This window comes from Lagopus leucura, unplaced genomic scaffold, assembly GCF_019238085.1.
Source record: "Lagopus leucura isolate 7727_CA_CO unplaced genomic scaffold, USGS_WTPT01 103-11_obj-0_obj, whole genome shotgun sequence".
Taxonomy (NCBI): Eukaryota; Metazoa; Chordata; class Aves; order Galliformes; family Phasianidae; genus Lagopus; species Lagopus leucura.
This window is the reverse complement of record NW_024964033.1, coordinates 25,391-50,863: the sequence shown is the minus strand read 5'-3', so window position 1 is coordinate 50,863 and position 25,473 is coordinate 25,391. Positions and strand designations below refer to the sequence as shown.

The 25,473-nt window shown below is 45.6% G+C and overlaps 1 protein-coding gene across 1 annotated transcript; it reads left to right on the top strand.

Moving 5' to 3' along the window:
- The first annotated feature begins 386 nt into the window (after window positions 1–386).
- QRICH1 (glutamine rich 1) lies at window positions 387–22,489 on the top strand. The gene is made up of 10 exons (XM_042891783.1): window positions 387–643; window positions 4,122–4,451; window positions 11,777–12,796; window positions 15,512–15,689; window positions 16,312–16,466; window positions 17,333–17,447; window positions 18,724–18,832; window positions 19,156–19,307; window positions 19,944–20,034; window positions 20,806–22,489. The coding sequence occupies exons 2-10, from the start codon at window positions 4,143–4,145 to the stop codon at window positions 20,996–20,998; spliced, it is 2,322 nt and encodes a 773-aa protein (XP_042747717.1). The 5' UTR covers window positions 387–643; window positions 4,122–4,142; the 3' UTR covers window positions 20,999–22,489.
- The last annotated feature ends 2,984 nt before the right edge of the window (window positions 22,490–25,473 follow it).

Sequence of the window (25,473 nt, the reverse complement as noted above, 5' to 3'; positions counted from 1 at the left end):
CGGGGGCGGCGCGGGCCCGGCGGGGAGGGGGAAGGGAGGGGCGGCCCCGCCCGGCGGGAGCGCGCGCGGCTTCACCGTGCCCGCGCGGGGCGCGCCCCCCTCCGCGCCCCCCCTTCCCTCCGCCTCGCTCGGGCGGCGGCAGCGCGCACCGGAAGGCTGCGGCCTCCGCCTTCCCACCGAGCCCAAACGTGGCTCCTGCGGCGGGGCGGCGGCGGGGGCTGCCCGGGGCCCGCGGGGAACAAAGGAGGGCCCCGGCGCCCCGCCGCAGGTGGAGGGAGGCCGGGCCGGGCCGGCGGTGGGGCCGGGCGCGGTGACGGGCGCGGTGACGGGGCGGTTTGTGCCGGGGGACCTCTGGGCTCCGTCAGCGCTGTTGCCGCTGCTGCCTTGTGCTGCTGCCTTGTTCTCAGCTCTGCCTTCCCACCGTGACGGGTGCGGAGGGAGGGGTCCCATCGCCGCCTTCCCCGGAGCCTGGCGATCTCTTCCCGTTCATTTTGAGGCAAAGCCTATTGAACGTAAAATGGTTTTAATAAAGAAAAAAAGGAACCGGGGATGGAAAGGGCTTCTTTGTTCTGTCTTCTCCAGAACGTTACAAGTCTAAGAGCTCAGGACAAGAGCAGCAGAAATACATGCACCATGGTGACTGGTGAGTCCGGATCATCCACATGCTGCGAGTCGTGTGTGTGTTCTCAGTAACCTCGGGCTGAGTTTACGAACTAACTGTGTGTGCTTGCGGTCCTCAGAGGGTTTTTTGCCCTCGTTTCCTGGAAGATGGGGTTGTACTGAGCAGGGAGGGCTTACATCCACTTAGCGAAGGAAGCGTTCTGCCTGGGTGCTCTTTTGGCTTAAAAATGTGCTGCTGAGGCCTAAGAAGGAGTTTGCTGTTTCTAACATGTGTCTAATGGTTCAAGGGATCATATCTTGGTGAAAGTGGCAGCTGCAGCAGTGAGCTGTGTGCTGCAGAACCTCGGCCTGTTGAATGCACTGAAAGGTTTCTCTCTGTTCAGAAACGTGGGTGAATTTAGTTGTAACAGCTGTGGTTTCTGTGGTTACAGTGTTACTTTCCTGAATCTTCGCCTAACTCTGGTACCTGTGCTGCTGTGTGTAGCTGTGAAGCACAGCCTGAGCCGTTCAGTGCTCTTAAATATATTTAACCAAGCAGCCTTCAGGTAGATGGGAACGATCTGATTCTGAGAGATCCCAAGCTGTTGTGTTACCTGTGGTGCTTTCGGCTCTTTTCTTTTGGCTGGAGTTTAAAGGAAAGTCCTGTTGTTGTCTGGGAGAAGAAATGATGCTCTCAGTACCACTTGGCACAGTGGGGTTCTGCTCCATGCTTGGGACTTCACGTGTTGCAGAGGCTCACAGAAGCAGCTTGGTGCTTTATGTGTTAGTGACTCTTGCTGTAGTAATTTTATGCCAATAACTACAAGGGTTTTTCTGTGCTAGGTGAGATGTTCCTTGTGGCAGGGGAAGATTCACAAGACCAGAATGGTAGGCTGACTGTGGTGCTGATTAGGATGGAGCAGCTGAGCAGGGTCAAGAATCTGTATGTAAGAAATTCATGTTATTTGTTCTGCTTTCTGGTGGTCAGAAGAGGTAGGTGGTGATTTGGTGGTGGATCTCCTGCTGATCTTTGAGCCTGTTGCTTCTGTAACTGGGTTTCTGTAGCTTCTGGCCTCTGCTGTGGAGGAGCATGATGTGTGTATGAGCAGCTCTTAGGAGAAGGGTTGGAGTTCCAAAAGCAATGTATGAGCCCTAATGGGGTGCAGTTCCATGACGTAACTTTATCTGTTTGGGGTAATGGATAACTACTGACATCCCTCGACAAAATTAACAGAAAGTAAATAATCTCCTAAGACACAATTGATTCCCTGAGCCCTTTCAGCATAACAAGTGCCAGTGCAGCAGTAAGGAAGGTCTTTGCCAGGGGCTGAGCCCTCCCAGCTTTGCGACAGCTGGCTGTCACATCAACAGCACTAAAGTCAAAGAGCAGCTGTTAGTGTTTGCTGCTGGGCTCCTGGCGTGGCATCCTTGAGGCTTCCTTCCCAGAAGTCTCCCCTCTGCAGGCTGTGTCTGCTAATGCACCTCCAGGTGGCTGTGCACTGTGATTGTGCTGATCTAAAAGCTTCACTGTGGTACTTTAGAAAATGTGCAAGTTCTAAATAGAAACTTGAGACAAGTTAATAACTCAAAATGCATTTACCTGCTTGAGAGCGTCTACCAGAGCTTCTTACAGTTAGGTGCAAGATGAATTGTGTGCTGAGTGTAGGTCCTGTCCAAGTCCCTGACGATGCATTAGTAACTTTAATCTCCTATTGGTGTCACCTTGGACATTCGGGTGACCAATGACTGCGATAGGGTTGATGGGGGGGGGGGGGGAAAAGGAGCAAAGTATCAGCTGAGCCTCTTCAGTGGGAAAAGCTGAGCATCAAGCTTAGATGTGCTTAGCTCTTCCTTGAGTGGCTCCTGGAGGAAACCTTGCTGAGTCAGCAGCTGAGTGAGTAGTTTTATTGGCTCTGTCATGCAGACCTGAGAACTTGTCAGAGCAGAGTCACTGACAGGTAGGAGAACTGTGTCTCTGTCCAGCTCTGCGCTCTGTGGGAGCTTCTGTTTGCTGATTTCTACAGAATTGTTGTATTTAGCAAGCGGGCACTGTTCTGCTTTGTATTGCTGAAGACTGATGTGTGTTTTAAGTAGTAATTCCAGAAACTGTACATTCAGCAAGTTGCCTCGTGTTCCCTTACCTGTGATGTTCGTTCTTGCTCACGTGGGCTTGGTCAAACGTGCTAGCTGTGAACCTCCTCCATGTAAACAACCTTGTGTGCTTAGAGTGCTGTCACGTAACGGTGAAGAGCGGTTAGAGAGCACTGTAGGGCTTGCTGGTATTGGTGGGAGCTGGGCTTGGACTTGGCAGTGCGGTTACGCCACTGACAGCCTTGAACTTGCTCCCATCTTCACACGGTTGTTGCGGTCTTCTGTTCAGTCAGAAGCCTCTGTCCTGGTTCTGCTTGGTTAAAGCACTGTGAAATGTTGCAGAGCTCTGCTTTTTGTTCTTCTGTTAAGGACTGCAGTCAGTATGTGCATACAGTGATGTTGTCCCTTTTTCTACTTCTCCACCAGTAATCCCAGATCTCCTCTTCTAGTCTGAATGCTGTGCTGTTTCATGTCTTTTCGCAGCCATCTCAGCAGCTGGTGGTGTTAGAGCTCAGATCTATTTACCCTTTATTGGGACTAATGAGTACCTTAGAAACAAGCAGTATGCTCGCTGCTGAAACAATTTGTGGGCTCAAACAAGTTAAGTCAATAAGAGAAGAACGCTGCCAATGTGTACCCTAGAGCTTTCTAATGTTCTCAGGTGTAGTCATCTTTTGTTTTTTTTCCTCCTTGCGCTTGCTTTCCCAAATCATCTGACTGCTTCTGTCTCTCTTCTGTCTTCACACATTTCTTGTTAACCTCTTCCTGTATTGAAAAGATATCAGGAACCAGTGCTGCTGTTGGCTGCTTAATTTCCAGAGCCCTGCTTCTCTGTGTTGTAGTTCTGTTTGAGGAATCTCCTGATTCCAACGCTCTCCTTTCACTTGCTGTGTTCAAATCGATAGGGCTGTGCTAGTTCTAATAGCAGAGGGATGAATGCTGCGTCTGCTGCTCTTCTGTTCTGCTTCCTGGAGTAGAGCTGCATGGCCTGACAGAGCACACTGCTCAGTTCTCCCACCTCCATGCCTGTGAAGCAGGGCCATGTGTATTGATTTCTGAGCTTCTCTTGCTAGCGTTGCATGCTGCAAACGAATGAGATCTGTGATTTGATTTATTCTGTGATGAGATTCGCTTGGTGTGGGTGAAGTATAATTCTGGAAGGTGTTACATGGCAGTGAGCTCTTTGAAATAGGTGTCATGGTTGTACCTGGTGTCGTTCAGACTTCCCTGAATTGCTGAGGGTTAGTTTGAAAGGAGTGTAGCACTGCGAGGTGCCTCAAAGCTGAAGCATCTGTCTCAGGGCATCTGGCCCTGCATGTTTGCTCGATTTCACGTGGTGCTCAGTACGAGAAACTAATTACTGGAGTTGGGAATATCCTTGCACCAGAGGAGCACTGTAGTTAAGAGTTTTCACTTTCTCTTTCCTTAAGGAACCCTCAGGACCTTACAATATGAATAATTCTCTGGAGAACACCATTTCCTTTGAAGAATACATCCGTGTGAAGGCACGAACGATCCCCCAGCACAGGATGAAGGAGTTCCTGGACTCCCTGGCTTCCAAGGGGCCGGAAGCTCTGCAGGAGTTTCAGCAGACGGCCACCACCACGATGGTGTACCAGCAGGGTGGCAACTGCATTTACACGGACAGCACAGAGGTGGCCGGGTCTTTGCTTGAACTTGCTTGCCCTGTGACAACCAGTGTCCAGCAACAAACTCAGCAAGAGCAGCAGATACAGGTTCAGCAACCCCAGCAAGTCCAGGTAAGCATCTGAAATCATCTTTGAAGGTACATATGACTTGTTAACCCACAGAATAGTGTTCAGAGCCAGCTACTGGCTAACCTGAAACCGGAGGCAAACGTTAAAGAAGCAGGGCCAATCAACTTCATATAGAACAGTGTTTCCCTCTTGTTTAAGGAATTTGGTAGTAAATTTGTCTTGCTCTGCCTCCATTGAGCCCTGCTGTAGGAGGAGTAACATACATAGCAATGTAGTGGTGTAACCTATTTGAGAAATGGTTGACAGTTTTGGCATGTACACTGCTCCCTGAAGCCTTGCACTCTGTGAAGCAGCTATAAATACCCTTCCTTCTCTGCTGGTCTTGCTTTTTCTCGTTGTGTAAAGTGGCAGTGGGATCTAACTCTTGTTGCTTTAATTTTTTTTTTTTTTTAAAGGAAATCAGTACTCTTCAAATTTTACTTGAACTAAAGTTCTAGAAGTTTTAGTTCTTGAACTGGCTTTTAAAGCTGGAGAGAAATGCACAGAAGTTGACACAAGTTGTGAACCAGGGTAAGATGCTTTTCATGACAAGGTGTTCTGAAAGGTGCCCGTGTGCCGAGGAAGCTGGCTCCTTTGCACAGTGGTAGGAGTCTTCTGCAGCTCTTTTAACAGATATTAAAATAATTTGTATTAAGTATTAAATGAGAAAAATCCAGCATCAAGAAAAAAACATGTAACTTTGAGGACCACCAACTGCCTCGGTCCTCAGACACTTCTTACAGAGCTCATAGGTGGCAGGGTGTTACCAAGGTTCTCTTACAGTGCATCTCTCAGCAGCTGAACTCTGGCTGCGGCTGTGATTTTGATATGCTTCAGATGGAAAAGTTGCTTCTTTTGCAACAGATGAGGTAGCATTGCTGCAGTGCAGACTTGTGCCAACATCTCACTTGTGTGCTCTTATCCTATAGTAAAGACAAACTTTCCTCTTTCGTTGGGTAACTTGTCTCCAGTCACTCTTCCTACTGAGTAACTGAATGTTCAGCTAGGACTGCTGTAACCTGTTGCCCCACAGTAACCTGTGACACGAGGCTTTTGAAGAATAAAAGCCTCTGTTCTCACAGAGAGATGCATTAGATCTCTGCATGAGTCTATTAGAAGTGGTCAGGGGTGGCTTTGGTTCTGCCAGCTAGCACGTTTTGGGGGAGAAGTTTTGCTTTTCAGTTCAGCAGAAGAACTATTAGAAGGATTAGGGCTTTTTCAGTGCCTCAGCCTTGAAGATGTTAAAGGCCCTGTACCAATCTTAAAACCGACCAGGACTACGTATGTATGCTTGTGCTTCTGACTGCTGCCTCCCTTTGGAACTCCTCAAAGTTCAGGCTTGACCCTTGCAAGCCTCCTAGTAACAGAGACAGGGAGGGAGGTCAAATATCATACACTCCAGAGAAAAATAAGCTCCTGACCTTCTTGAAAATAACCATTGAGTTGCTGCCAGAGTTATGTTCCTATTTTGTAAATGAAATGGCTTGCATATTATGGAGAATGAAAAAAAATCTGACGAAAGTCGAGCTCTCAAAAAGCTTTCCTAAAAAGCATCGTGTACTCTTCTCCTTTGTTTTTGATGCAACTCTGCTTTAGAATACCTGCTTTCACATCTGTCAGTACACACAGCAGTGCTTGTATTGCCTCCTGTGTGGCTCTCTTCAGCCTGTTACTACCTCCCAGCACAGTCTGGTGGCACATCTTGTACCTGATGTGGCTGCAGCTTTTGTGCACCAGCAGTGCCGCTGATTTGTCCATATTTGAGCATCTGGCTCAGAACTGTCTTTGAATTACCCTTATTTTTTTTCTCAGAAATTAGGTGGAGGAATGTCTTTACCCATCTGTGAGAGTTCTTCAGTGTTCTTTCAAGATTTCTTGTCAAGATGCAGTTAAGGTTAAACCTGAAATGTCTGCAGACTACATCACATGACTGTCTTTGTGGCAGCACTGGCAAAGCCTGGTGGCTTCGTGTGAACAAACCCCCAGATTGTGCTGGGGCTCTGGGGCTGCCAGTGTTCCACCAGAGCAGTGTGTCTGATTCTTCTGGCTCATTTTTGCAGTTCTACGATAATTTTTAGTCATCCTCTGAGATCTTAAACTTAAATCATCCCAGTTCTTGACTCGATAATCCTTCTAATTCTCGCTAATCCAATTGCAAATCAGTGAAGACCCTCTGAATGGCTGCACTTCTATCTGGCAGTGCAGCAGCGTTGCTGAAGGTGACTAATAATATCACAGGTCAGATGACCTGATGGCTGCAAGTGCTGATGGCAGCCCTATGATCATAAAGATAGGCAGTGCTCAGGTTTCATCCTCTGTCTTCATTGCTGAAGACAAAGACAGTGCGTGACTGCTGCTGCTTTTATTTGTTCTGGCAAAGCATGCTTCCTGTTTTGAAGGAAAAGTTGCCACCTTAGGGTTTTCTTGCCTAAAAGACTCAACAAACTGTTGCCTAACACTTATTTCAAAGTAGATGCAACTGTTCAGTTAGGTTATATAGTAGTTGGTGCTCCAGTGCAAGTGTCCTGGAGCTCCTTCCATGCTCAGTGTCACAGCGATGACGTTATATCTTAATAAATGGTTTAGCATGTCAAGCTGTCAGATCATGTGCAGTGTTGGGCTGGGTGAGAAAGGCTGTGTTTTGCTCCAGTCAAGTGAGAGTTTTATCAGCTTGGCCTCTGAGATTCTGCTAGCTGGTTTTGGCCATTGAGGGCACAGAACTGATGACACCAGCAAGAAGAGGTGTTAACACTGACTTCCTTAGAGAACACTACTTGTGCAGTAGTGAAACCCTTCCTCCTTTCATTTCTCATATTCACCTGCAAGATGTAGCTGGAAGGATATCAGTGAAGAGTCAGTATCTGTGCAGGGAAGTTCATCCGTTCTCACCGTTCTTAGGACAGTCTGACGGCAAGGTTGTAGGAGCTCCTTGGGCTGGGGATGAGGTGAAGATGGTACAGGTGAGCTAGATTGCTGAACTATATGGGGAATGGTTAAATGACTGCAAAAACTGTGAAGGCTTCTGTCCTTCTAATTCCCCAGTTCCTTGGGAACGTGAAATGTGTTCACTTCTTACTGCTTAGGCTTCCTCTGATCTGTTCTCTGACTTCAGACCAGTGCAGGTGTCATTTGTAACATAAAGCAGGAAAAGGTGAGCTTCAGTAGCTCAGAAGATCTTATCCTTGGCTCTGCAGGGGACGGACCTTTCCTTCACTTCAGGTGGAGATGGCTGTCCCCTTGTCTCTGTCTTGGTTCTGGGTTCAGCCTGTTCTTCTAACATGAGCTAGGGCTCCTGTTTGCTTATCATTGAAAAACATTCTAATAAGAGATATCAGTGTAGCAGCTAGTATTAATTAACATTTGCTAGGGTGGACTGTGCCACTTCAAAGAATGGCTGTAATAGAGAGTGGTGTTTTAAAGATAGCTCCTTCTTGTATTTGGAAATAGGCACCTCTGCAGGAAAGGGAAGCTGTTTGTTTTCTTTGCTTCATGTGTTCTGATTTAGATCTAAATCCTGCCTCAGAGTGCAGCTTGACAACATAATCTTGATATGGTAACTGTTGAAACATGCAAAATACCTCTGTGGTCTGTGGCATTGTCTCAGTGATGATGAATGAGCAGAGGAAAAAACCTGGACTGAGTGTCTGGTAGTCATTCTGAAAAGTTGACTTGTATGTTCCCTGTAGACGTTGTTTACTTTGATAGGTAGCAAAGGACTTCCTGTAAGGCAGTTGAATAACAAGTTCACCACTTCCTGCTACTTCAGTGATCAGCCTTTTCACCTGTTTTGTACTTGTCTGTATGCTGTAGGTACCTTCTGACCTAATGTTAGAAGGAGCCCTTCGTTACCGAGTTGGTTCTAAGTGCTGGAGTCACTGGTTTTGAGGGAAGTGCATTTTAAGCCTTAAATGGGGCTAAGAATAGTTAGGAAACTGCAGTTCTGCTTGTCAGTGTTTTTGACCAGGTGGTTTATTTCCATTAGTTTGCTCAGGTGTGGAAGTTAGGGTGCACCTGCATTGCTCTTGCTGGGTTTTGGAGTATACTTCTGCAGCGCGTTTGCTGCTTGTCCCCTCTCGCCTGTCCTGGGCTTTGAGCCTCATTTTTGGGATCACCTTCAGAATGAAACTAAGGCGTAAGCTGTAGTCTTTGGCTCAGTGTTACTGAGTGGCTACTGATCTTGTCTTTGTATGTGCTCAGTTCTGACAAAATGTGTGTGCCTTTTTTATTTGTCCTCAAAATGGCACAAGGTTCCCCCTTCACGGGATTTGAGCTTGGTTTTACACTGCTATTACAAGACAGGGCAGGCATCTAATGCTTTTGCTTCTCTAGTCTGCGAGTATTTGGCCCAACTTCTAGCTATTTTATGGTAAAAATGCATTTCTCTCTAATTGCAGCCTGCTGGGAAGTGATTATTTTCATGCTGTTGCATCCAAACTTATGACAATATGCAGCCTTCTGGTATTGTGACTTGGTGTGTTATTCTATTGCACCAGTGCAATCCAGGCATTCCCAGCATAACATTCTTCCTTCACCTTGGTGCAGCACATTGCTGTCTGTGTTGGTCTTTGCATGTTTAAAACACTTCTTTCTGTACAGAGTATTTTAGAAAGTCAACCACTGATGCTGTTTAATTCTTTATCCTTTTGTCTCAAACGAGCTAAGTCTTTAATTCTGAAGTGTAGGCTTGTAGCACTCCTGGGTGCAAGCTACTTGAAAATGGAGAGGGAGTTGCTGCAAAATATGGTTGATAAAAATAGATATGTAGTTCACAAGGGATGTGTAATGTGTAGTAGGTAGGGCTTCAATATTCCTTTAAATAGGAGCAACCTCTACTCGGGAGTGTGATGTCAACAGTTGGTGGTATGAAGAACTTGCAGTGGTTCTGGAGTCTGACTTTTGCAACATATTTGGGTCTGGACTTATTCTCTAGATGTTTAAAAATAATTAAAAAAAAAAACAACCAAAAAACTCACCTCTGAAAGGGAAGCTGCCCATGGCTTTTAGAGATGTGAGCTTAGGCTGTAAAAGCAGAGAGAAGGAAGTACTGATCTTAGGCTGTGCCTCTTGGTTAAACCCATTTCACAGCCTAGCTGCGCTTAACACTGTGAAATTGTCTCCTTGCAGGAGTAAGCTTTCAAGTCTTTCCACTAGTAACAGAAATGCTGATTTCATACATACAAAGAGAAGAGGGTGACAAACTCTAATGTAAAATTGTGTATATAGTGAAGGTGGGGGAACTTGTGGGGTATTCTCAGTCAACGTGTGCATATTCTTAAAATGCACTGCAGAAGTACAGCATCAGTGACACACTTCTCCCAGACATGATTCTAAATGCCAGGAGACAAAGCGAGTGTTTCTCACATTAAACTGAAAATCTATGGTGTGATAATGCATTTTAGATTGACCCATCTTGTGCCTCTCCTTGCAGGTAGTGTTTTGAACAAGGGCTTGTATTGGTATTAAAGACTACATTAATGATTACTGTTAGTAGTGATTAGTGTTATTTTGGGGAATAATTGCCTTAGAGGTATAATTGCAGTCGACTTTCTCAAACTGAAGTCAGGATAGGGACCTGTGCTTGGGCCTGCTTGCTGGGCACTGCTGGTAGTGTGGGGCAGCATGGTCTGAGTATCAGGTGGAACTGAAGAGCTGTCCTGTAGGTGACTTCATCTTTTTCAATTAACTCCTGAGCAAATCACTTGCTGATGCAGCTTCTTAAGCTGCCATGCTGGTGCAAGGTCATATGTGTCTTGTTACCTTGCAGGAAATTATATCAAGTCCACATCGTTTGGATCACAGTATACTGCATACAGCTGTCAGCAGGAGCCTCTAAAATTCACTGTTCTTCCCAGGAACAGAATGAGTTGCTAACAGGAGGTGGCTTAAACAATTGGTTTGCAGATGGTGTGTTTTGAAACCCCATTACTACTTAGCAATTCTTAATTGGCTGCAAATGAGTCCTTAGTGTTGGGGTTGTTGTGTTGTTTGTTTGTTTGTTTTTAAGACATTTAGAGGTGACTGTAGGAAGTGGGGTGGAGATTTTGTATAACTGCAGCATAAACCTGAGTGTAGAGTCTGTTTGGATGTTACATTTACTTGTCTGGCATTGATAAGTGAGATGGAAAAGGCTGAGGGAATGTGAGCAGGGAGACACAGTTTTATGACTAAATAAATCAGTGCTGGGTTCAAACATTACGTGGCTCTTGTAGGTGCCGCTAAAGCTCTTGTACTTGCAAGGAAAAGCTGAGTGATTAATGCCCCCTTCAAGATCAAGCTTTAAGGAAGCCTGGAGAAGCTGGTGATGGTGGAAGGCTGGGATGCTACTTCTGAGAACAGGGCAAATGCAGCAAATTGTTTGGGGAGGAGAGCAGACATCTCTTAGTGTCCTGGGAGTGAGGACATCAGCTGGGTTGGGCATAGGAATATTTATTTCCCTTGGAGTTCAAACAATTCGTTTTAGTTTAAGTACTAATTTTGTCCATGGTGTTCAGCATTGAGTTAAATGCATGAGATAGAAAATACGGCTGAATGGCTTGGGCAATAAATGGAATTAAATGGAATAAGTAAATAATAAAAAGCTAACTGGTTGTAATTATCCTTGCCAAATAAATACTTGTAACGTTGAGAAGAGCAAATGCTGTAGTGGTGTCCTTTAGCTCAAGACACAGATTTAGCTGAAAATTGCACAGTTTCCTGTGTTAACACCTGGTTATGTAGTGCTACAATTAACAGTTGGTTTCAAAGTAATAATTCTCTGCCCTGTTTGGAAGGAGCCAAGTGCTGTTTTCAGCTTCCCCTCATTTCCTGCTGCCTGTCCCAGGCTCCTGCAGCCATTTAGGGGCTGGCAGTGGGATCAGTAAAATTGGTCCTTAGGGCATAGTAAGAATGAGGCAAAAACCTGTGCATCTTGTGGTAAGATGCACAAATTACAATTCTGATGTTGAGTTTGACCTAAAAATCTCTCTATAGCAAGGCCTTGCTGAAATAACACTTTGCAATGGAAGTAGCTCAAGACCAAAGTGCTGCAATCTGTTGGCTTGAGCCAGCAGCACTTTGAGGATGGAGATGCAGCTCACGTGTTGTTCTGTCTGCTCACGCAATGCCATGTAAGCACAGCACCTGCCCTGCTTCTGTCAGCCGGGCACTTCTGCAGTAGCTCTGGTTTAATTTTCCTGAGATCTTTAGTAGCAGTTCATAACTCCGTGTATTAAAACCGAATGTAAAAGACGTGGAGCACAGCCAGACCTGCAGTGACGCGCCGTCTCTGCCGGCGGCCCCGCTGCTGGCTGCTGCTCAGCATCACTAACGCCTGCTTGGTGTCCTTGCAGGTTCAGGTCCAGGTCCAGCAGTCACCGCAGCAGGTCTCCGCCCAGCAGCTCTCTCCGCAGCTCACTGTCCATCAAGCTTCCGAGCAGCCCATACAGGTCCAGGTGCAGATCCAAGGCCAGGGGCAGCAGCAGGCGTCCCAGACAATACAGAGTCAGTGTCTTCAGAGCCCCAGCCCGTCTCAGCTGCAGGCAGCTCAAATCCAAGTGCAGCACGTGCAGACCGCCCAGCAGATCCAGGCCGCGGAGATACAGGAGGAGCACATACAGCACCAGCAGATCCAGGCACAGCTTGTGGCAGGACAGGCCATTACTGGTGGTCAGCAGATCCAGATCCAGACAGTGGGGGCGTTGTCACCTCCACCTTCTCAGCAAGGCTCCCCACGAGAGGGAGAGAGGAGGATCAGCACGGCCAGCGTCCTTCAGCCCGTGAAGAAACGCAAGGTGGATATGCCTATTACTGTGTCGTATGCTATTTCAGGGCAGCCAGTTGCCACAGTGTTGGCCATTCCTCAGGGCCAGCAGCAAAGTTATGTCTCTCTAAGGCCAGACTTGCTAACAGTGGACAGTGCCCACCTGTACAGTGCCACTGGGACCATTACTAGCCCCACGGGAGAGACTTGGACCATCCCTGTTTACTCTGCTCAGCCACGTGGTGACCTTCAGCAGCAAAACATAACCCACATCGCCATCCCTCAGGAGGCCTACAATGCTGTCCATGTCAGTGGCTCCCCAACGACACTGACCACAGTGAAGCTGGAAGATGACAAGGATAAGATGGTGGGAAGTACTTCAGTAGTGAAGAACTCTCATGAGGAAGTGGTGCAGACTCTTGCTAATTCACTCTTTCCAGCGCAGTTTATGAATGGCAACATCCACATTCCAGTGGCAGTGCAGGCTGTGGCCGGGACGTACCAGAACACAGCACAGACAGTGCACATATGGGACCCGCAGCAGCAACAGCAGCAGCCCACACCCCAAGAGCAGGGGCAGCAGCAGCAGCAACTACAAGTCACTTGCTCAGTAAGTTTAACTTGCTTGGGTCTTGATCCTCAATTAACAACTTGCAAATGTTCTGGGGAGAGGGAATGTGAGCAGACAGCTTGTATCAAGGAAGCAGAGATGCCTCTCTTCCTCTGGTCTGGGTGTGACATACAGCATTTGTCTCCTGATGTAGGACTGCCACATGTTAATAATGGTACATAGAGTACAAAATTTCCCAAAAGAAAGTTCTGTGTTAATCTCTGTAACAGAAATGAATAAATAAGTGCATATTGCTGGCTTCCCCATAGCAGTTATTACAGGGTCTGTAGTCTTTTCCTGAGCAGTTCAAAGAAAAGACTGGGACAACAACAACAATGAAGTCAGCCCCATCAATGCTGTAGTGGCCTAGTGGTGGCTCCTTTGCATTGTGTAGCATTTGGAGTTCCCAGTAGATCCAGTGCCCAGGTAAAATGTCAAAATCTGGCCAGTTGTCCGAGCAGACTTTGTGGATCAGGTGTGCCCATCTGTAGCACCAACCTGTTTCCAGTAAATGCCTGGTGTGCAAGAACACCACGGTGACCAATGGCAAGTAACTATCTCTTTGTCCTGACAAACATAGCAGCCAAATTGCTGATCTTTTTTAAAAGGGTTTTTAATTGGGTTTTAGAGCTTAAATGAATAGGGCAATTAATGACCTGTCTTACATCTGCAAATGAATGTAGTTTTGTGGTTTGTTTTTTTTGGTTTTTTTTTTTTTTTTAATCAGAATGCATAGAGATTGATCTGTGTCAGAGCCCATTCTTGCTGAATGGAATGAGAGCAAAAATACCCACGTCTGCTAGCACAAGTGTTGTTACAAATTCCTTCCAGTTTATAAATAACACTTTTGGCTTTATAAAGACACACGTGCCCTCTACTTCATCAGTGAGCAGTGGACAAGGAGGATTGCTTTTTGGTTGTCATATCTGTGTTTCTGAATCGAGTCATAACCCTGGTGGGCTGCAGCACGTCTTCAATGAAAAGGGTTCCCTACATCTGGATGAAGTGTCAGTTGCTGGGTGCACTCTTCTATAAGCTCTACTTTAACCTACAGCCTGTAGGTCATGTAATACATCTGTTGTTTTCTTTTGTTGTTGTCTGTTGTTTGTTTTGTTGATTTTTAAAGAGCTTTCAGTATCTTACTTTTTCCCCTGTATTGGTATATTAGAGATAACTTTATTCCTTCCAATTACTCAAAATAAGTTGACTGAACTTCTTGCCTTTCTGCTGAACAGGTTTTTTCTTGGGGTGTGGGAGGGAGGGCTTATTTCAAGGGTCTTTTGAGAGTACATTCACAGAATCCTCTCCAAAGTATAAACTCCATAATGTCTCTAATGATTTCTTGTAAAGCTTCTACCAATGCCTTGTATTCCTGTATGTAGTGGTCCACAGTACTTGCGTATCAAGACAGTATTCCTATTAAAAGTCTTTGGAGCTCTGGGTACTGCATAACCCCCTAAACATGGAGGCAGTCCTGGAAGGTATGTGCTGTTCCTCTGGGACGGATGATAAAGCTGCTGTAGATGAGCATCTCACTTTCGGGTGTTGTCTGTCTCACAGCTGTGAGACTGTGGTACTCCCTGTCAGTCTCAACTTAGCTGGGGCAAGCCACAGCTATTTTGTTCTGTTTTTGAAAGAATGTCATTTAAAAAGCAACTTCCAGTGACTCTGGCCTGTGTGTTGCCTTCACACCAGATGAGACAGCTGTGAGGTCAGGGCAGCAGATCCCCCATCTAGCTGGGGCTGGCAGAGGTGGCTGCCTCTGAGGGCTCTCTGTTGCTCAGAGGCTGATGGGGCAGCACCCTGGGAGGGGAGTGGGGGCAAAATCCTGGCTCCTAAGGAGATAGGAGTGTCAGTTCTCACCCTTGGGCTCCTGTTCTCTTTACAACAGAGGTTTGATTGACAGCTTCAACTTTATTGCCATCTGCCTCCATAAAAGCTGAGGCCTTTCAGTGATAGTCTCCCTCTGCAGCTGTGGTGATGGAGGGGCTGATACACAAACAGTTGTGAGCTGATGCAAAAACAAACAAAGCAGCAACAGAAGCACAACAAATCAGAGGTAGACAGTCTGAGAGCTCCAGTCTGAGGCTCTTACAGGCATCGCCTGTCTTGTGGTGGTGGCTTTATTTTTTTGGTGTTTTGTTTTTGGTTACATTAAATTGCAGGTGTTACTGACATCTACAGTGTTTTCATCACGGACTCTAATAGTGCTGGAGCAATTGGGCCTGTCTTGCTGTAGTGAGGTGGTGGTCTTTTGTGGTGGCTCAGCATGGCAAGTTGAGTAAAGTCAAGCAAATCAGTAGTTCATTTTGCTGTTGGAGAAGAGGCCAGAAGTCAGTTTGTGAGGGGATTTCAGCTGTGTGAAGTTTCTTGTCAGTGATCTAGCTTCTTTGTGACACTGCCACAAGAACTGCTCATGGCTGCTAGGTCTCCTGTGATGTTCTGCAGGACTTTTGAATGCATCAATCAGCAAGTAGTGTGGATTTGCTGAAGGGATTTTAGATAAGTCCATTAAAAAAACAAACAAACTTGGAGAGGCAAATGTTCTTTCATGAGCAGTAAGTTAGACAGCAAAGATTACGTGCCTTGGACTAAACCAGAGTGGGTGTTGCAAAAGACTGATGTCCTGGGGCTAGAGGTAGCACTGCAGTTAATTGTTTTGTGTGTGACTATTGTATTTAAAAGTATCTACAACTGAAATATTTTCTTTCATAGGCTCAAACTGTTCAGGTTGCTGAAGTAGAACAGCAGCAGCAGCCACAGACTTCACCTGAACTTCTACTTCCAAACTCTCTGAAGCCAGAAGAAGGGCTTGAAGTGTGGAAAAGCTGGGCACAGACCAAGAATGCAGAGCTGGAGAAAGAAGCCCAAAATAGGCTAGCACCTATTGGAAGTATGTGTCGTGACAAGAGCTTTCTTTTCTTTCGGTCATTGCCTAATCTCTACTTGAAATAGGAACCGTTTGCCGTTCCTCTTGGAAAGCACCTTTTTGTCAGTGCTTATTTTTAAGTTTAAACAATTATTTACTTAGCGCAGTGCTAATTACTGCATGATCCAAATGCCAAAGGACGCGTTCCAAGGGAAATAATACAGGTCTGTGCTGAGCTGACTTGAGCAACTAGTCTAGTGGCTGTAGAAAAGGATGTTGTATGACTGTGATGTGTGGCCGAACAAAATGGCTGCGTGTGCCAGCCAGTCTGGTGGAGCAGTCGTGGAGCTGCTGTTTTCCTGTTGCTGCAGGGCAGCGTTTCATTGTACATGGTAAAAGAAGGCAGTCATCATGCAGTTGGCAGGGCACGGTTTTCCTCTTGGATTCCTGCCCACTTATCTTTTTGGTAGATCTGACAGCTTAGAGTCTTGATTTATTTTGGTTTTCTTTATTGTACTGGGAGAATGTGGTACTACTAGGACTGCCAGATAGACAGCAGAGCTGGAGATGTGGGAAATCATTCCTGAAAGGTCAGAAATAATATGGCTTTATGACTTCAATAATACGGCTTTGTTTTGTTTTCCAGGACGTCAGCTGCTGAGGTTCCAGGAAGATCTCATATCTTCAGCTGTGGCTGAGCTGAATTATGGTCTATGTTTAATGACACGAGAAGCGCGGAATGGTGATGGGGAACCGTATGATCCAGATGTGCTCTACTATATCTTCCTGTGCATTCAGAAGGTAGGGGGAGGACGGTTCTGTGTGCAGCAGAGCTGTGTGTGTTTTCAGAATATATAGGGAGGATTCTCCTTTATAGAAAGGGAGACTTGCTTCTAATGAGCTTCCCAAAGATTTCATAGGAAAAAGGTCTTTGCTTCTTCAGTGTAAGAAGGAAAAAAAGATGCACTGACTGAATGTAATTGATAAGCAGCAATGTGTTTCTTTTTTTTCCCTGAAGTGATTTATGAAGAATTGTTAGTATGCGTTTGGTGTCACGATGAGCGTAAGAAATCCTTTTAAGTTTGTCTTAATTGTGTGACTGTGACTTTGGGGGTTGGAACTACATGATCCTTGGGGTCCCTTCCAACCCGGGTGATTCTGTGTGTCTTTTGGGGGGAGGGAGGAGCAGAGGGATGATGTTTGTGAAATCTATGAAGACTTGATCTAACTAAAGCTTTAGCAGGCAAAAATTTAGCTTTTTATGGTGTGGGAAGTTAAACTGGTGATGTCAGTGCGCTTCCTGGAAGAGCTGCAGGAACAGAACTAAACTGATAGGAGAACTGGCATCTCCCTCCTTACCTGAAAGAGCCTGGAGTTCACAGGACAGTCGTGTGAATTAATTTCTGATGGTCACATCTAAAAGAAGAGGTGAAATCCAACCAACTTTGCTGGCTGTCTCTCCTTCCTGTCTTTGTATTTCCCTTGATAGTAACTGAGATTATTTGTTCTCGGTGCAACGGTCCTCACTTCCCTAGGTGGTATCTATTAGTCTTCAGTGCTATGCTGTGAAGCGTTTGAGTAACCAGGTGTGTGGGCTCTTAGGATAACACCTTGTTTGAGAGGAACGTGCTATCACTGTACTGGACTGTGTTGTGAATCTTTTGCAGTATCTCTTTGAAAATGGGCGAGTAGATGACATCTTCTCGGATCTCTACTATATTCGCTTCACTGAATGGCTGCATGAGGTTCTCAAGGATGTACAGCCTCGTGTTTCCCCGCTTGGTAAAAACTTTTAAGAACTTAAAAACTTTCTGGAGTTTGGAATGTTTAACTGAAAGCTACAGGAGTGTAGTGTGAATAGAAAACCTTTCAAAAGAAATAAGTGTCTAAGACAGATCATGCTGATCAGGTAAAAGACTGTTCCATCTATAGGCTGTAGGCCCGGTTGAGGACTGCTTGCCTATTCCTTGTCACCCATCAGAAAGCAGGTAGTGGAGACTTTGTGATTTTATGAGGTTGGCTTACTTGGAGATCCTTGATCCCAGTTGAGTTTCCTCAGCTGAAGTGTTAGTACATCTTGCTTTGTTGCTTTGTGAGATGATGCAACGCTATCATGTTGCCATATAGTCAGATGGATATGGTCTTTCCATATCCAGACCCACTAAGTGTAGGGTTTGTTGGTTTTGTTTTTTGTTTTAAATAAAAGCACAGATTGGAGCAGCAGAGGCTCTATCAAAAGCAGCTCGTCTCCACACTGTGTTTAGAAGATGATGGTGATAGGGGTGAGAGGACACTTTGAGATAAGGCAGGTTTTGTGTACAAAAACTAGAATAAGCATTATGTTTTTACAGCACAGAAATGTTTTATTGTGACTTCACTGCCTTTGATCTGGTTAGAAGTCAGTGAAGAAGCTATTGCTTGTGTTCAGATAGGCAGCTGATGGTACAGGCTAGGTGGCTACGTAGCAGTGCGAGTTTTGGAATCCTTTTGTTTTCGCTCAGGCTGTTTGATCTGTGCTTTGTCATTCCACAAGCCCTGGAGTTTATAGAGCTGTCTGTTTTTTCTGTTTATCTGTGTATTTGGAGTATAGTATTTCCTCTTTTACACAAAGGGGAAAAAATCTGAGAATCAAAGGATTACTCATGTGTCCAAATACATCACTTGGCGCTGTGTACTGACTGAGGCTGTGCGCAGGGCCAAGAGCTGACTTGTTACACTGGCCTGCCTGCTCTCACATATTATTGGATTAGGAGCATCTGCATTGGAGTTGGGCCATTAATTAGAAGCTGTTTAAGCACGTATTTACTTCTGTCTGACTGGAATATCTAGACATATTGCAGGAGTATATTCTCTGCAATTTGAGGTTGATGTGTATATATACAATTGTTTTCCTAACTCTACCTATTAAAGTTATTTCTGTGTAATTAATCTTGACATCATTAAGAATGTCCTCCTTCCCTTAGAGAGCACAAATCTTTGTACTTATGGACGAGAAAATGCTGCCTTTGTTCCTGCTGGAACTGTCTCGTGGCATGATGCTGATTTTTGATTGTTACAGGTTATGTCCTCTCCAGTCATGTAACGGAAGAGATGCTGTGGGAGTGTAAGCAGCTGGGAGCTCACTCCCCTTCCACCTTGCTCACTACACTGATGTTTTTTAATACAAAGTAAGTACTTCTGCCTGCGAGACTTCTGCAGCATAAAAACTTCACTGTCAGGGTTGTTGGGAAGCTGCTGTGCTGGATGAAGGCACAGTTGTGAATTTTAAATGGTTGCAGACAGGGCCTTCCTGCAACTCCGTCAGGAGAAGAAGATGCAGTGCAACAAGGAAGGAGCTAGCGGAGGGGAAACTAAACTTTTGCGTGCTTTGCTGGAATAGTCTTTATCTCAGTGTTGATTTGAGCTTCGACTGGCTCATGATGAATGGAGATACCTGTGTTGCTGTAGAGGCTGTATCCTCTGAGTGTCCCGTATTCTCTTTTCTGATCAGATACTTCCTGTTGAAGACAGTAGACCAGCACATGAAGCTGGCCTTCTCCAAGGTATTGAGGCAGACCAAGAAGAACCCTTCCAATCCCAAGGATAAAAGCACGAGTATCCGCTATCTGAAGGCTCACGGTGCACACCAGACAGGCCAGAAAGGTAGTGTCTAGAATTTTCCTTGGAAACAGTTTACTTTTGGGGCTTGAAGAGACATGGCGATATCTGCAGATGGGACTGTGAGAACCCCAGGTTCTATCAATTATTATCAGCCTAAGAGAATGAAGCGTGTGCTCCCTCTGACACAGTACCTTTTATAATAAGTATGTTCTGGAGGCAAACCTAACCTGAGGCGGTCAGGAGCTGAGGATTACTTGCTTGTTCTGTTTTTGTGGACAAGGGGGCAACTGTTAGTGTTTAAGAGCAGGGGGAGAAACTTCTTTGGAAAGGCTTCTCTTTTTCAGAGAAAACTGTGTAGAATTACTACATAATTGTGGTCTGGCGCCTTAAAAGCGTGATCCTGGAATTTGGCTCAGACATTGTCTGTCTATCTGGTGCAGATACGAGTGGAGAAATGGTTATGGGCTGGTGGTATTGTTCAGTATGTCTGGGTTAAAGCAAGCTCTTCATGTGATACTTTGAGTACTTGAAACCAGGCAGCTTTGTCCTGGAACAGCCCTGTCTCTGACTGACTGCTGCATGGTGACCAAATGCTTCAGACGCTCTGTGGCACTGCTCAGTTTGTTGTTGTGCTTCTCATGCAGAGTATCTGACTGACTTCTTGGGGTTGGTTTCTAGTTACAGATGACATGTATGCAGAGCAGACTGAGAATCCGGAGAACCCCCTGAGGTGTCCGATAAAGCTGTATGACTTCTACCTCTTCAAATGGTGAGAGCCTCCATTCCATGCCTAGCACTGCTTGTCTTCACTGACTGGGTTGTACAGCATTTTGTAGCTGGCCTAGGTTTCGGGGCAGCATTTTACTCCTGGCACAGATTCTGCATTTGCATTAATTTACATAGATGGGGAAGGGTATTGATTATGGGAGGGTGGGATTTTGCTATGTGGTCACCTAACTTAACGTGGAACTTTTTATGGTATTTAAAGAGACAAACTGTAATTTGTGAACTGGCTGCTTTTAATCTCATACTTGCTCCGAAGGTTTGTTGCACTGGCATGAGCTCATTGTTCTGCCTGTGACTTGCAAGCAAGTGAACTGGAAGCATCTGCTGCTTGAGATTAGGGCCCTATTCAGATTGGCTTCTGAACAAAAATGAGGACTAAAAATTGGAGGGAGCATCAAAGGCCTCGCCTCTAAATTATTGTGATTCTGATAACTAAAGTATGTGTTCCTCTTAATGGTATCCTAATTTTGCTTCACTTTGATCTTTAAGGCAAGTGTTTGTTACGCTTACCAGTGGGAAATAAAAATTACTTACTGGCAGTTGCAGCCATGGCTTTTTAACCTTGGCATGGCTTAAACATCTGGGACCACCATTGTCCCTAAGAGTAACTCCATACCTACAGAACAAGAGCCTTCGTGTCTCCTCAGCCAGATGTTCACTGTCAGGATTTGTGAGGCCTGGGATGAGGACGGGGGAGGTCTCTCCCTCCTAGCACATTCCGTTAGTCTGGTTATTTCTGATCTTCCTCATGCAGCCCCCAGAGTGTGAAAGGCCGGAATGACACGTTTTACTTGACTCCGGAGCCAGTGGTGGCCCCCAACAGCCCTATCTGGTATTCCATCCAGCCGATCAGCAGAGAGCAGATGGAGCAGATGCTCACCCGGATCCTGGTGATACGAGAGATTCAGGAAGCTATTGCCGTAGCTAATGCCAGCACCATGCACTAAGGCATCCTTCTTGGCTCAGAAGGGGTGGGGTGGGGTGACGGGGGAGGGACAAGCAAAGAATTGTACAGACTTTTACACTAAAGGAGATGCCTAAGTTTTTGGTTTTTTATTGGTGTAGCTATGAAGCCCTTTTAGGCTTCTTCTCTTTAAAAGAATCTAAAGGAAACCTACCCATTGTGTATCCTACCCAACACACCAAACTGTTGGAATCATTGGAGGCTGCATATCCCCTGCAAGCTGGGAGCTGTGGAAAGCTGCTGGTTGACTCTGATTTTTTTTATGATGTAGAAAATATGAACTACAGGATTGGCCTGGATGACTGGGGCCTCTGTCTCCTTGGAGCACGTGCAGCCTAGAGGGCACAGAATGATGGATGGACCTGCTCAGCCAGTGGAAGAGAGGCAGGCATCTTCTTTTCTTGTGCTTGGACATTAATTTGCTGTTATCTTGGAAGGAAGAGGAGAGAGTGAACTACAATTGTCATTTATACAAAGAAAAAAAACAATGATTTCTATTCAGACCTTTAAGTGACATTTTTAGATGTTAAAAGTACAAACTTTACCACACTCTTCTTTTTTGGCCTAATACTGAGGCCTTAAACCTTGAGGCTCCTGTGCCTGATGGAATTCTTGTAACATACACTTGTGTATCATATAAAGATACCACCCTGTTTCTCTTATGTATTCTTACTCTAGTTGTTTATTAAGAATGATGAGCACGTCTTTTCAACATGCCATTGAACAATGTGTCTTTATTTGGGGAAGAGTGAGCTGTGAGGGGGGGGGGGTCGTTAAACAAAGATCAGTATGCAAACTGGTTGTTTTCATCCCTGTTTGTGCTTTCCAGCTTGAGTCTGCTGGACTTCTTTCACCCTGACAAATGAGGAAGGTAGAAGGGGATTACATTCTGTTAAAGAACCTGGCTATCTGCTTGCTGATGGAAGCTTGGTGTCAGGCTAGGAACATGGATCTGTGAGACCAGATCAGGCTGTCAGTCTGTCCTAAATGTTCTGTGGCCAGCCTGTGAGGCTTCACTCCTAGGCAAATCCCCCTCTCCCCTTTACAAACACACCATACCAACTGTGTCAGAGGGAAAAGGGCCTTCCAGGGCATTCTGGGAGCAGCTGTGGCTTACTCCTGCCATGTAACAGCTTTTTCAGAGTTTAACACAGCTGTGTAGCTTCTGGCATCATTCATGATCATACCCCAACCATGTAGCCTTGCCTTCCTGCATCTTAAATAGTCGCTGTATTCTGTATTATTAACAAATAGTCTGCTCTTTTGAAGCCAGTGGATAGCCAACTGTGCTTGAAATGGGAGATCACTCTAGCCAGGCTCGTGATTTGTGCCACCAGCTTCTTGGATGCAGAGAGGTGACTCTGTTTCTTGAACTTGTCTTCCCTGCTTTTCCATCTCATGTCCCTTCCCTGTTCCAAGATACATAGATAGATATATACTTATATATATATTACAATAAAAGAACTTGTTTACAGGCAAGCAACTTTTTTGAAGCTTCTGTTGGCCAACACTTGTCTGTACTGAGAAGGAAGATTTGCCGTCTCCGTTGGTTGCCCACAGTGTAAATCTGCACATAGGACGAGAATAGGAATAATGTTGTCTGCTTCTGTGCTCTTGATCCTTGTAGAGGTGTGTGGGCCTAGCAAGACTTCAAGCCTCTGATGCTTCATGTTGACAGTGCTCAGAGAAAGCAGATGTGCTTGGATTGGTGGCATGATTAGTTTGTTCTCTGTATAGGACTCTGTGCTTAAGCAAGCGCAGAGAGGTGAGGTAGCAACTCACTGTTATTACTGATACCTGCACTCTAACATAGACTTATAGCTTAGTTTCCCACCTCAGAGTTATGCAAGGGGAAAATAACATTGGGTTGGTGTCCACATCCCGGTGGGTAAGTTGAGAAGATGGTGTCTGGGTGGTGTGCCATGTTGACAGCTACACCTTCAGTGGAATTCAGCCCTTGGGAGCCAGCAGCTGCCTCCTGGCAGGGCAGCTGTCAGGACTTCTAGTGCCATTTCAGCCGTCAGAAGCCTATAATCCCTTTACCACACCGTTGTGACTGGCCCTAACTTAAGCATTTAAGGATGTGGTGAGGGACCAGCTCCCACTGTTTCAAACAGTTGGGTGTGGTGGTTGTTCAGGATGCTGCACAGGCTTGCACAGAGCAGACTTCCCATTCTTCTGGGCAGCTTGCCCTATGTTCAGAAGAGAGACACAGTGATGTGAGAGAACTGCAGACTGACTGCTTGTGCTCGAGTCCCAGTGTGTGCTCTGCAATACTGCATGTGAAACTAGCTCCAGCATGCCTGCACTCATGTGAGCCTGCTGCTTTCTCCATCTCCATCAGAAATGCAGTGGGTATTCAAGTCATCTGCCAGGTGCTAAGTGTACAAGCCACTCCATTAAGTGGCTTTGGAAGTCACCTTACTCTAAAAATTGCCAGAAGCTGGAATAACTTAAAAGAGTATTAGGGCAATTTCAAGTTAGGGCTGAACAAATAATTCAGCTGAAGTTTCAGGAGAAACAAAATTCCGCATTACCTAAAAAATCCAGACAGCGTGTTCTCCTTACTGCCCTTCACAGGATGGTGATGTAAAGTCTTTGTAAGAAAAGAGTTCTCCTTGGTCTTGGACTATACAGCCTAAGAGTGGAGGAACTTGGCCTATACTTAGCTCTGCAGATCTCCTCGTGATTGGCTGTGTTCTGACAGACTGAAGCGTTTCAATTACCTTCTCATTGTTTGGACATACATGAGATGAACTTGCTGACTGGGAAGTGGGCTGCTGTACTGTTCTGTCCCATCTCATCAGAATGTCCACCGTGTTAATTCATTCCCTATTTTTAGAGACAATCGATATACTGTGACTTAAGGATTATTTTTCTGGGCCTGGCTTCTAGTCTGGCTCTCTGGAGCTAGTTTAAAAGGTACAGTATTTCTAGAATACAAATACTACGTTCTTTGATAGTAAAGAACAGGATCTGCTCCCTTTTAGGGGCTCATAGGAAGACGTGCACAGAGTAGCACGGGAGAGTGCTGTGGCTTGGGGTTGCTATCCGAGTTCTGGGAGATGTTCCCAGTCAAACATGTAAAATAGCTTTTTAACACTTTCCTATAACCAGCTTGTTTGCTGCTTCAAGGGCATTCCACCTAGGCTCTGAGAGTGCCAAATTGCTAGCTCTTGTATGCGTGTATATATTAAATGAGAACTCTCCATGCCCTATGCCTTGTTTGGGACAGGCTGAAAATGCATCGATCTTTAAATAACTAAAGCTGAGGAAGTCAAGCTAGAAGACCCTGCCTTGTTGGTTTTGAATCATGCCCATCTTGTCTCTCCGATACAAAAGGAACTGTAGAAGGCAGAGTATGACTGACTATTGTAAGGCACCTCACACTGACATTAGACTCGTGTATTGTCCTACCTCTTGACACTAATAGCGTTGCTTTCTTACAGAACACTGTAGCCTCTCTTACACACTTGTCTGTGGCAGCATTAGATTTTCATTTACTTTCAAGACTTCAAGTATTTCGTTTAAGTGGTAATGGCTGAAACGGCAGAGAGCAGACTAGAGAGAGGTTCTTTGCCTCAAGTGGTGAGTGAAAGGAACGGTCTAAGAGTGGCCTAAAATGGCACTTGGCTGATGGCTGCTTCAGAGATCTCCTTAGTTTCCGACACCATGCAAGGTCTGAAGTAGATCCTGCTTTGGGCCAATGAAAAAGACTTAATCTGATCCCTAAGTAAGAATCCACTTCTGCACTGTTGCTCTTAGGGCAGAAATGAAGTCTTTTTCTCTGCTGCATCAGGGCTACTTAGGCCATCTTCAGGCCTCCCACACAGTGACAAGAACAGCTTCAGAAATGGCAGAAATGAGCTCTCTGAGCATAGGTGGAGTGGAGGCCTTCCTGATACTGCAGTTGCTCATCTTCTTGCTGGTCTGAGTGCTGCTAGATGCTAATGGACTCTGCACAGTCTAACCAAATTACATTGTCATCCAGTTTTAATAGTGACTTATTGCAATTAGCGTTTGGGCTCTTAAATCACTGTTAAAGAGGGATATAAACTGTCTTCCACCCTACATGGGACTTTTCTTCCCACCTTCTTGCTGGAGCTGCTCCTCTCAAGTACTACAGGGAACGGACCTTATCCAGCTGTTTCAGCCTGTTCTGTCTCACTCGTGCCAATGCATAGGAAACAACCCCCCTCAACTGCTGGCAGTGCTAAGTTGAGCATCTTCCTACCCTAACAAGCATCTTAAATTTTCTTCCAGAAGTTTCACAGACATGCTGCCTCCAATCTGTGCAGCGATTGCTGTGTTCCCTGTCACTCCCCTTCTGTTGTGTGGCTGAAGCTCAGCTCTCAGCACTGCGGCCACTTTATGCCCTCTATAACCTCGTGCATGGCAGCGAGTTTGCCTGCTTCTCTGTTCTTGTTTGAGCTCATCGGGATGGGGAGGCAGATTGAA